Raw genomic sequence first — 12,540 nt, 5'->3', positions numbered from 1 at the left:
AGTATTTTACTTACTGAGCCAAGATACTATGTTTTAATGTTTTGTTGATTTAAATGATTTAAAGTTTAGTAAGTATTTCTACTTACTAAGCAATGGAAATGATTTTAAAATGGTTTCCCCAAAAATGATATGATTGTTTAAATTCGAGCCGATGATATGTTATAAGGATATAAGATTTATGATGATTTTCAATGAATTCAATGGATTTGCAAAATCTTGATGATGTATCATGAGTTATGATTTCATAAGTTTATGACATGTTAAAAATCATGTTGGAAAGAAAATGATGTTAAATGAAAGCATGAACATGGAAGGAAACCAACGATGAATGAAATCATGACAAGTTATGAAAACTCTACTGGGCAAAGGCTCCCGGGTATGTTACGCAAAACCCTACCGAGCAAAGGTTCCCGGGTATGTTACGGATGACAATGAAACGAAAGATTCATGAAAAGTGTGCATGGCATATATTTCATGGATTTGTAAAGATGTTTTATGATGTGATTTATATGGCATTTCATGCTAGATGTACTTGTATGAATATATGACTGAATGGAACAGAGCATATCAATACTTTTACAGCTGGATTGCACATGATGTATTAAATGTTTTCATAACTGAATTGTTTACTTTATCAGCTATAAAATGTTTTAAAAAGTAATGTTGGGTAGCTGTTATTGTAAACTGATGTAGAAAGTGAAAGCTTGACTCAGTGAAAACTTAGTAATTTATATACTTACTGAGATTGTGGACTCATTAATCCGCATATGCGAACGTGGTTAACTCTATGATCGCATAGACATTGTTGATGTTGCAAGTTGAGAGATTAGCACCCGTCTCAGTGTGAGTTTAGAGGCTCATGTTGGAAGAATTCAGGTGATCATAGATTGTGGTATCGGGGCTTGAGTTTAGCCCTCTTTTGTAGACTTGTACATATGCCTTGTGTGGCAAGCCATTGTAATGTTGAATATTTCTTGAAGATTTAGATGTAATGAGTTTATGTGATGTATTAGTAGCTCTGGATATGTTATTAATAAGTGTATTAGATCAATTCATGTAAAGAATATTTACAGATTATTTCCGCTGTGTTATTATTCAAGGATGTAGTGGTAACGTCTTGTTGCTATTGTGATAAAATAAAAATAATTTACCCAATTTTGCTGTTGTATTTTGGGTGGGGCGTTACAACGTGTGTCTAACAAATCAAGAAGGGCGACCGGTAACTCAACGAGAAGATGACACGTAATAGCCAAGGACGATGTTTTGATGAATATAAGACAAAAGAAAATATTGTATCAAAAGAAGTTGCCATCAACCCGGAAAAAAGAGGAAGCACGTCGTTTCGATGGGATGGTGTTAGAAAATCTCTGGATTTGCGTTGCCAAACAGTTAAGAAAAGAATGTACAGTCACACGGGAATCCACAACAAATCATGGTGAGTCATACTGAGACAAGATAAAGATCTGAAGCCTTCAGGGAAAATTCCTCTTACTGGAGTACCACGAGTAAGGGAATTGAGTAACTGATCAATGAGGTGAGGGCCCAAGTCCCAATCAGCAGGCTTCATGGTTAATAGACACCCTGCCCAAAAGAGTCAATAGCAAGTATTGAAGAAGCCGGTTGCCCAAAGACTAACTCCCGGGAACATACTTCCCGGGAGCCCGGGGATCACCTACAATTGTAAACAAGATATCGTTGAGTGTCCAGACTCTTAGCACTCAGTGGGTGACTTCCACTGGGTAAGAGATTGTTGACATGTTTATCCAATATAGCAAGGATAGTGATAGAGCACGTATACAACTACTTTCTCAATTCAAATTGAGCTACGCGCATTACACTAAATAGAGAAAGGATTAAACTAGAAGACTCGGAGAGATCATCGTGAAGGAAAGATAATATCAAAAGGAGAGTCCGAATCCGGGTAAACTTGTTAGCCTATTTATAGATCAGATTCCAGGTATCAAAATTACGCTTAATCATATTAGCGCTTACACACCATTTTCTCAGAGATCTTACTTGAGCATCGGAGGGAGATCACACTCAACACAAGGCGCTTTCTCTTCGTGTTCACTTTGTCTTATTTCAGGATCAACATCAAGGACGTGTTCATACCGTGTTGGAAACTATTCTAACATATTACATATAGACTTGAAATTAAATTATTTTTTATTTAAGTTAATTTATTTAATTAAATCTTAATAGTATTAAATTAACAAACAATTTGAATGAATTTACCCAAAAAAAAAAAATTAACGAATCAATCTTCCAAACATTCAATGCTTTGCTCCACTACAGCCATAGGAGTAGTGATATTTGGCCAACCGACGTGCTTGAACAGTAACCTCACTGGTGTTAAAATATTATAAAATATTATTAAAATAATATTTAAACAGTAAAAATAAAATAAAATAATATTTTAACACCGGCATGCTTGAACAGTAAGCATGCCGGTGGGCCAAATATCACTACTTCAGCCATAGACATAAGATAGATGTATCCGGTTCAGGTCACTACGTTCTTGTTGCTTATATAAACTATAATTTTTCCCAAATATTAGAATTCTAGCCATTGCTGGTGTACAAGCAGTCTAATTGTTTTATTATAATGGGGTGCAGGGGAGATGTTGGTCGGACCAGCAAAGGCTCTTTTTATGGGTGAAATATCAACGGGGCTGGACAGTTACGTTGTAGCACTTTCCAGATATGCAAGTTCATTAGGCAAATGGTTCATATGACGGAAGTGACGATGATCATTTCTCTTCTGCAGCCAGCACCAGAGACATTTGATCTCTTTGATGACCTTATCCTACTTTCAGATGGTCAGGTTGTGTACCAAGGTCCAAGAGAAAATGTCCTCGATTTCTTTGAGTACATGGGTTTCAAAGGTTGCTGACTTCTTGCAAGAAGTAACCTCCAAGAAGGATCAAGAACAATTTTGGTTCGAGAAGAACCAACCTCACAGATACATCTCTGTTCCCGATTTTGCACAGGCCTTTAGCTCTTTCCACATTGGCCAATAGCTTGCAGCTGATCTCCTTATGACAGATCTAGAACCCACCCAGCTGCTCTGGTGACGCACAAGTATGGTATTTCAAATATGGAACTATACAAGGGAGTGGCTGCTAATGAAGCGTAATTCTTTTGTGTATACATTCAAGTCTACCCAGATAACAATCATGTCCATAATTGCCCTTACAGTTTTCCTTAGGACCGAAATGTCAGTTGGAACTGTAACAGATGGAGGAAAATTTTTTGGAGCAATATTTTTCAGTCTGATTAATGTGAAGTTCAATGGGATGGCAGAACTGGAAATGACTGTTTTCAGGCTTCCTATCTTGTATAAACAGAGGGATTTCTTGTTCCATCCTGCATGGGCTTTTGGCTTACCTATTTGGGTCCTTAGGATCCCTCTATCATTAATGGAAATAGGAATATGAATCATTCTTACATACTACACAATTGGATTTGCTTCGGCTGCTAGCAGTTAAATGGTTTCGGCCACCCCCTTTTGAGCCACCCCCAAACCGGCTGTAACAATTTAGGAAAAAGCGCTAGCTACATCTGCTCTATCACCTAAAAATGACTAGTCAATTTGGAGTTTCCTTAGAATTTATTATAAAGCCCAGTTTCACATAGTAACTAGGCAATGTGGGACTTAGCACTGTACCCATGACTATCTTTATAAACCACCCACTCTATGTGGGCTTCTTCTCATCTTTCCAATATGGGACCAGGGTGTTACAAACTCCCTCTCTTAAATTTCTAACATCTTCGTTAGGGTCATGCCATGCAGTGCTCTAGTACCATATGACCTGGCGTTATTAGGTGGCTCTAATACCATTTGAAACGAACCAGGGAAAAGTGCTAGCCAGATCTGCGCTATCACCCCAAAAGAAGTAGTCAATTTGGAGCTTTCCTAAAATTCATTATAAAGCCCAATTTCACCTAATAACTAGGCAATGTGGGACTTAGCACTCATGACTATCTTTATAAACTACCCACTCTATGTAGGCTTCTTCTCATCTTCCCAATATGAGATCGGGGTGTTACACCGGCCTTGAGAACCCGCAATGGCCAAAATGGGGGTAGCCGGCCACCCCATGCAATTTTTAATTTTTTTTTAGGTTTATTATTATTTTATTATTTTGTATTATTATTATTATTTTAATTTTTAGGACATGTGGCATATTTTGTGAGTGACACGTAGCATATCGTTAATTTTCTCTCACGGAAACTAACGGAAGTATTGATTTTGTCTTTTTCCATAGGTCAGGTACCATTTTTGACTGTTTTGGAGACCTAAGGAAAAAAAAAAAAAAGTGCAAACCGAAGTACTAAAAAAGTACTTAACCCTAATTTTTATATTTTGAACGTTTAGAATAACTTCTTTACGATGCATGCGTGTGGACATTAGGACATGTGTAGCATCATTAGCATTGAATGTTAAAGCAATCCATATCTAATGCAAATGATCCAATTGGCAACTAGAGATCAAAATTTATTGTTGTCCCTTTAATTTCTGATTGGAATTTTGGCTCTCAAGGCCCAAAAAATCTCTACCCACAACGTAATTGAATATTATTGTTATTTTCATTATCTCCATTTTTCCCAAGAATAGAACGTCTAAAGTTAGGAAATGGGTTTTGTTTAAGAATGTTTTTCCCTTATTTAATGCTTATTTACTATAATTAGAGGCCTTAATTAAAGAATATTGACTATAATTAAGCCTTAATTAAATATCTGAAATCCAATCTCATAATATAAAATGAAGGGTTAAATACCCTTTTAGTATATGAGTTTTAATGTATTTTATTTTTTTTCTACATGGGTTTTTTGTATCATATGTTACATGTATTATGGGTAAATACGGAGTTAGTACATCCGTCTATGTTTAGTTTTTTTATTAGGGCATAGGACAACGGCTTGCTTAGTTTTTTATTGGGCTGATCGACATAGCGATCCATTAGTTTTTTTTCATGGAATATAGACGGAGGTACTAACTCCGTATTTAGCCATAAGACATATACCATTTATGATACAAAATGAAACCTAGGTGAAAAAAAAAAAAATGTTAAAACCAAAGTATTAAAAGAGTATTTAACCTTAAAATTAAATATCATAATATATATTAACAATGAATATGTGCATGTTCACATTTTTTATTATTTTTTATTTTTATGTGTATTAGTGCATTAAATGTGTTGTCCAAGAAACCCTAATTTGGGATTGATCTCTTTTGAGCATTATCAAATCCTAGAAGTTAATTTGGGATTTAACTTGATGCAATGTTTTGTTATATGGGGTTTATCAAATTTGTTATGAATAATATATTGTAACACTAATTAATTAAGCCTGAATAAGCAGGTGATCATGGTGGTTCTTGAAAGCCACATCAAAACCCTGTAACTCCACATTCGCTTTCCATGTCTCATACTCCAACAAGGTCCGCAACACCGTGTTTCCATGACTGTTGACCACAATCCTAGACCCTTTTCCCAGCACAGCCCATACGGCGTCCTCTTTGTCGTAGCTAAGCAGCTTCTTTACCCCAAGTGTCACGGGGTCGACGTCGTCGTCAGCCTTGCCTAGTTGCTTCTTCGACAACAGCATGTTCTCAAGGCGGTTCCAGAAGAACAACATTTGTAATTGCTCTTCCCAAGAACTTAGCTTCTCCAACTTGATTGTTGCTATGACTTTCTCCCATTCCCTGCTCCTTCCCACATAGAACATCTCTAAGGGTATGCGCGCGGCCAGTGCAACTGCGCGTGCTGAGTGTGTAAATCTTCGAATCCACTCGATGTCGTTCCCTCCATACAAGAAAAAGTATTTTCCTTCGTTAACCTATCAAACAGAAACAGACACAAATCCCAACTATTATTAATTAATATATAATATAAGTAGATAGATAAGGGTTTAACAATTTATATATATAATTAATCTATTCCATTCCAGGAATAGACCCCGGTAATGGAATGACTAAACCCCTAGAATAGAATGACTATTTCTATAAGATAATCATTTTTTTGTTTGGTAGGGGTCTATTCCTGATAATAGTTTTTTTTTTTTTAAGAATATTCCTGAGAATAGTTATTTTCATGAAAATTATTAATTTCATATACACATGAATAGTTATTTCACTAAAAAATGAGTGGGATAACTATTCTTATGAAATGGAATAGATTTTTCAAAAAAAACCCTTATTATTTTTTATTTTATTTTAACCCTAAAATTTGTTTTTTATTTAAAAAAAAAAAGAAAAAAGAAAAAGAAAAAGAAGGAAAACCTAGAATTTATAAGGGGTGGCCGGCCACCCACTAGCAGGACCTAGTCCACCCCCGGAGCACCTTGGGGTGGACCCCCGAGGTGCCCCTTGCAATTCTAGGTTTCCCTTTTTTTCTTTTTAATATGAGTGTAATTTTTTTTTTTTTTAATATGGGTTTTTTTTTTTTTTTTTTTTTTTTTTTTTTTTTTTTCATGAAGTGTGGGATTGTTGGTAGTTTTGGTTTAACTTCAATTAGAATACATATGTTATTAATAAACTAAGGAATAGGAATGACTATTTCATTCCACTTTCCTTTTTTTTTTTTTTTTTTTTCTGGTAATAACTATTCATTTTCCTAATGAAATACTCAATCCGCGAACCAAATGAGCCATACTTTTTTATAACAATTACAATAGGTACAAATTAAATATTAAATCTAGGTATATACAACTCTCAATAACTTATACCCTCGATTTTGGTGCCTTTAGTGAGCCTTCTTTATTTCTTTATCTTAAAAAAAAAAAAAAAAAGAAAAAAAAAAAAAGAAAACAAACACAAGATTTTTTAAGACTTAGACTTAGACCATAACTCAGATAACGATTTATTTTTTTTTAAGAAAAAAAATATTATTTTTTTCCCTTTCCATATCGATCTTTACCGGCCTGATAGAGATTGAATAAAACAAGTTATTTGTCTTGCCTTCGTAATTTTGAAAATAAACATCTAAATATCCATCAAAAGTAAGTAAATAGATCCGAAACATATAAAATGCAGTTAATCCTGTTGTGAAAAAAAGCTATTATTGCAAGCTTATATGCGTACTAACCCAGTTGTGCATTGTTGGGTCCAATTCAGACGGGAATAGAAGCTCAAGCCTCCAAGTCTCTTCCCTCCAGAGCGCTTCTTCTCTCGAACTAGTTAAAGGAAAGGCATTGTGTAACCAAATCAACATCATGCGAATTGCATTGGGGGACACCACCTTTCCTTGAGGGTCCAACACCACAACGATAGGCTTATTCCTGAAGTGCCACTTCTCCTTGATGAACTTGACCGATGCGTTTCCTATCAAGGAAGGGTGTTGCACCGCGTAATATTTCATTGTAGATTGCAGTCTCTCAAATTGTCTTTGCATGGGATCGGTCCACTCGATCGAACGGTCCACAACCGGTATCCACACAAACTCATATTGACCTTTTAGCGTCGTTCGTTCGAGACTGTACTCATAAATCTCTTGAAGAAGTTCAAGCTCATTATATTCCGAGATGTCCAGGCCTGAAATGACCAATAGCACGTTTTTCCTCCTAAGAACGTCAAGGTTAACCTGGTTTTTCCAAACAATTACAAAAATTCAGAAACTTGTATATTTTCTGGCAACTTAAATTAAATCTTCAAGCAACGCTAATGGAAGTACGTATGTGTTGGGAAGAGAGCCAACATACCAATTGCTTGGTGGAACGGTCAACAAGCGGCTGCAGATAATCCCTAGGGTTAATCAGGGCCTTGAGAACCCTCATGTTATCAATGTGGATCATCTCGAAGACCAGTTTGTTAAGCGTCTGATAAGCTTCCTCATCCCTCTTCTCCTCTGCATCGAAATGAAAATATTGATGCTTCTTGTTTTATGGCATTAATGGTTTGTAACACATTTACGTACCTATGTATTGGTGGCACATTTCCAGCTGCTTCTCAAGAAGGTCATGTATGTCTTTGAGCTTGTGAGCCAGGGTGGATAAGTCCCCTGCTTCTGTGGTGGATATCACAAACCTGCAGCAATGGTATATAAATGTCTTTAATAAATAATTTTGGTTAGCTTCGTTGTAAATTAATTACCAAGTATAACATTTCAGGAACTGTTTAATAAACATTTATATAATATTTAGGATTGGATGGAGGGAAAAACATACTCGTAACCAGTGAAGCTAGTAATCTTGGTTGCGCAGGCCACGATGCTCCTGATGGTCCAATACACAGCAGCTGGAATATTGCCGGAGGATAATGCAGGTACATCCGGTGTGATATACATGGATGGAAGTTGTTTAAACTCAACTACACACTGGGTTACTTCCAATATCGCCTTGATTAGATCATTAAGTGCATCGAAACTGGGTTTCAGTTCGCTTGCCTGCTCAGTTATGACATTTTGTATAGGTAGGTGCGGCACTACTGATTTGACAAGTTGGTTCGTTGAGTAAATCTGGGTAAGGATCCAGAATTCTCCATAGTGCAAAGCAAAAGCCGTTAGGGCCAGCATCAACTTAGCATCCCATACATAGTTTGTTAGCATGTTAAATATCGACAGTGTGGTTTGGTGTGCATCGGTTCCCCTTCCACTCACAGCGCTAGCCTTGTATGATATCTGCAATGCATACATTATTTCAAAGTGTTAATCTGTACGTGGGAAAGTATTATTATATATAGATCATGTATCAGAAATGACAACTTGCATGTATAGTATTTATTAATACCTCGCAGGAAATTCGATCAATTGTATATGACAGGGAATCAAGCATGGCAAGGAAAGCAGATTGGTGGGTCATTTCCTCCAAGCTTTCAATGTGTGTTTGGGTACCCTGCAGTAAATTAAACAACGAGGATATAGTATCTCAATCAAAATAAATTAACATTAGAACATAGAAGGATTATTATCATTAATTATATATACGTACGGTTGAAATGATGGCATATTCAGGATTGAGATCAGTGGCACGATTAAGAATGTCCTCAACAAGATAGAGAAGGGGTCTGGCATCAACGTCTCGGCCATCTGGGGCATGGGTGGCCTCAATTTGCTTCACTATCACATTCTCATCGGACACAGAGCTGCTAGAAACATTGGGCTTGCTCTCCATCTAGTGCAACAAAAAGTAGAAACTCAAGAAAAAGATGGGTGCGTAGCTAATTAAGTGTGTTTTTATTAGGCCCTCTATATATATAACCATCGATAAAGGGAAGAAAGTTAAAAACATTGGACGTCGTTAATTGGAAGCCTACCTTTTTGGAGGTCCCATAGATGTCTTTTTTGTCCAAGATCCTCAAGCACTAGTATAACACTACAAAAATATTAGGGTGTAGTGACGTGGCAACTGTTCATACGAATGGTGCCACGTCACTATATTGTAACGTGTCAAAAGATAACACGTTACCATAATTTATAGTAACGTGGTATTTTTTACACGTTACAATATAGTGACGTGCAAAAATAGCACGTTACCATAATAGTAACGTGGCAAAATGCCACGTTACCATATTGTAACGTGGTAAAATGCCACGTTACCATATGCTAACGTGGCATTTTGCCACGTTACCATATTGTAACGTGGTATTTTACCACGTTACAATATGGTAACGTGGTATTTTACCACGTTACAATATGGTAACGTGGTAAAATGCCACGTTACAATTTGTCCAAAAATAATTACTATAGTTGTAATTGTAATTATTTGTCCAAAAAATAATTACAATTTGTCCAAAAAATAATTTTACCACGTTATCTTGATAAAAAAATTATTTATTTACCAAGATAAATATTAATAATAATTTGTCCAAAAAATTATTTAAAAAAATATTAATAATAATTTTGATTAAAAAAATATTGGGGCTTACAACTTTGTGATAATTGCCCTAGAAAGATCTCATGCTAAATATTAATATTGTGAGTCCCCAGAGAAAGATCAAAACTTAAAAAATATATAGCTAAGATATGCCTCTACAACAGAATATGCATTAGTGGTTGTGTTTTACAACACTAAATGCATCATTACTACTTCTTATGTGTCAAGCATGGTAGACGCTATCAGTTCTATAATATTAACACTATGCTTTATTTCATAGGATATGCAGTAATTGATAAGATTAACCCTATCAATTAATTAACCAAATTAAGGAATTGGCAAATGTATATCAATCCCTTAATTAAGCATGGTGAAAATATATATATATATCAATTTGATTATGTGTAATCAAGTTGATAATTATCAATTAATTAACTTAAAATAAATTTAGTTTAATTTCATAATTGCAAGTATTATGTAATATGAAGTTTAAATATATCAAGAACTATGATTATATATTAAGCTTGATTAGTAATTTGCAAGTATATATATTAATATAAATTACAGGTTTATATCAAATAATTATATATATATATATATATATATATATATATATATATATATATATATTAAGCTTAATTATCAACTTAATATCATATATTTATATCAATTAATTATATATATATATATATAATATATATTAAGAGTTATAATATATATATATTAAGCTTAATTATCAACTTAATATCATATATTTATATCAATTAATTATATATATATATATATATAATATATATTAAGAGTTATAATATATATATATTAAGCTTAATTATATCAACTTAATATCATATATTTAAATCAATTAATTATATATATATATATAATATATATTAAGAGTTATAATATATATATATTAAGCTTAATTATATCAACTTAATATCATATATTTAAATCAATTAATTATATATGTATATATATATATATATCTATTATTAATATATATATATATAATTTTAGTAACGTGCCACATAGGCACGTTACAATTTGGTAACGTGCTTATGTGGCACGTTACCATTTGGTAACGTGCTTATGTGGCACGTTACCATTTGGTAACGTGTCTATGTGACACGTTACCATTGTTTCATCGGGACCATGCGCTTGCCTGCAGCTGTTTCAATTTTTTTTTCTTTTTTCCCTGCGCGCCCCTCTTTCTTCTTCTCCTTCTCTGGTTTTGTTCTTCTTTTCTCTGGTTTTTTTCTTCTTCTCTCCTTCTCCTTCTCTGCGCAGCTTCCTCCTCTTTCTTCTTCTCACATTTTCCAGCCACCTTCTCCTGAATATTTCTCTCACATTTTCGACCTTGCTTCTAGCTTCCTCGGATTTGTAGCCGGCAGCCACTCATCACCTCACGCCACCGTCTTCTAGCTCTCTCCGCCGGCGAACTCCGCTCCGGCCGCCAACTCATCTCTCACTTGTTTTTCGCCCATCATCAGGTATATATATATATATATATATATATATATATTTTAAGTAGTATATATATATTGATGTGTAGTTTAGAATATTTTTGTCTGCAGTAATTAATTAAGGGAATGGAAAAATTCATTATTGTAATGTATGGGTGTATAGAAATATTGTATATGTGTATGTTAATGCTTTTTTTGTTAGCTAGTCAACTTATTAATTTGGTTGAAATAGATTAGTTTTAGTGTCCTATGTTTGTACGTACGTAGAAATGTAATATTGTTTAATATGGGCATGCATGCAAAATATTTATAGACACGTAGGTCTTTAGTTAGATAGTTTGAAATTAGCTAATTAAATGTTTTTACATTGTGTATGTTTTACAAACCTATATATTATATAAATGATCACTTATATGTGACATAAAATATAGATAATAGATTATATAAATCATTTATATAAATGATTACAAAAATACATAATAAAAAATACATAATTCTATCAAATAATTTTTTTTTTTTTTTAAAAAAAAAACTACCTCGGCAACTAGTTACATGAATTTTATTTAGGGTCCCCATATGAAATTAAAATTACGTAACTTTATTTTTTTCAATAAAGTGAGACAAAAACATAACTTAAATTTGTTTTATTTAGGGCCTCGTAACAAATTACAATCTTTTATTGAGTTGTTTAATATAAGTTGGTTTAGGTTTTGCAACTTTATATTAGAGTACATGTTATTAAATAAACAACGAACGTATAAATTCTTTTCCAGTACGGTACCCATGACAATGGTATATAATTTTGTATTATAATGTGGTTTAGGGTTTGAAATACCGCATTACTTCAAGTCATGTAAACTTTTAGTAGAAAAAACAACAAATCAGAATGAAATAAAAGAATAACAATAAAGTAGTTAACAACAATTTACTTATTCACTGTTAGGGTTCCAATGGGCCATAGTTATGCATTTATGTTTACGTTTAGCTTAATTCTTATATATTTATGTTTCTAATGTACGTAGTAACGATATGGACAAGAGTTGGATGAAGAAATCAAGGGGTACGACGGAATACAGAGAAGGATGTAGAGCGTTTGTAGAATTCGCAGTTAGGAACTGTGACACTCCCGACAAACTTATTTTGTGCCCCTGTAAGACGTGTCGCTGCAATAGGAGACACCCCCCATGTTTGGTATACGACCACTTGACAGGAGGGAAAGGAATGTGGCCCCAATACACATTCTGGATTTATCATGGCGAGAGGCC

At 34.2% G+C, this 12,540-nt stretch overlaps 1 protein-coding gene across 1 annotated transcript; it reads right to left on the bottom strand.

Moving 5' to 3' along the window:
• Positions 1-5,345: 5,345 nt before the first annotated feature.
• LOC132181856 (protein SIEVE ELEMENT OCCLUSION B-like) lies at positions 5,346-9,110 on the bottom strand. The gene is made up of 7 exons (XM_059595087.2): positions 8,928-9,110; positions 8,727-8,831; positions 8,166-8,617; positions 7,916-8,025; positions 7,701-7,846; positions 7,088-7,582; positions 5,346-5,840 (listed from the first exon to the last, which is right to left on the bottom strand). Exons 1-7 carry the CDS (start codon positions 9,108-9,110, stop codon positions 5,346-5,348), a joined length of 1,986 nt encoding a protein of 661 aa, XP_059451070.2.
• Between the last annotated feature and the right edge of the window lie 3,430 nt (positions 9,111-12,540).

Source organism: Corylus avellana, chromosome 5 (assembly GCF_965113065.1).
Source record: "Corylus avellana chromosome 5, dhCorAvel1.hap1.2, whole genome shotgun sequence".
In the NCBI taxonomy this organism is placed as follows: Eukaryota; Viridiplantae; Streptophyta; class Magnoliopsida; order Fagales; family Betulaceae; genus Corylus; species Corylus avellana.
The sequence above is the reverse complement of the archived record's forward strand: the minus strand, read 5'-3'. Positions and strand labels throughout refer to the sequence as shown.

What these genes read in the sequence shown, in the direction of transcription:
- LOC132181856 (XM_059595087.2), bottom strand. Translation starts at nt 9,110, where the DNA reads ATGGAGAGCAAGCCCAATGTTTCTAGCAGCTCTGTGTCCGATGAGAAT. An exon ending in ACTAGCTTCACTGGTTACGA is followed by an intron (nt 8,026 to 8,165) that starts GTATGTTTTTCC and finishes CCATTGCTGCAG; the next exon opens with GTTTGTGATATCCACCACAG. An exon ending in ACCGTTCCACCAAGCAATTG is followed by an intron (nt 7,583 to 7,700) that starts GTATGTTGGCTC and finishes TGGAAAAACCAG; the next exon opens with GTTAACCTTGACGTTCTTAG.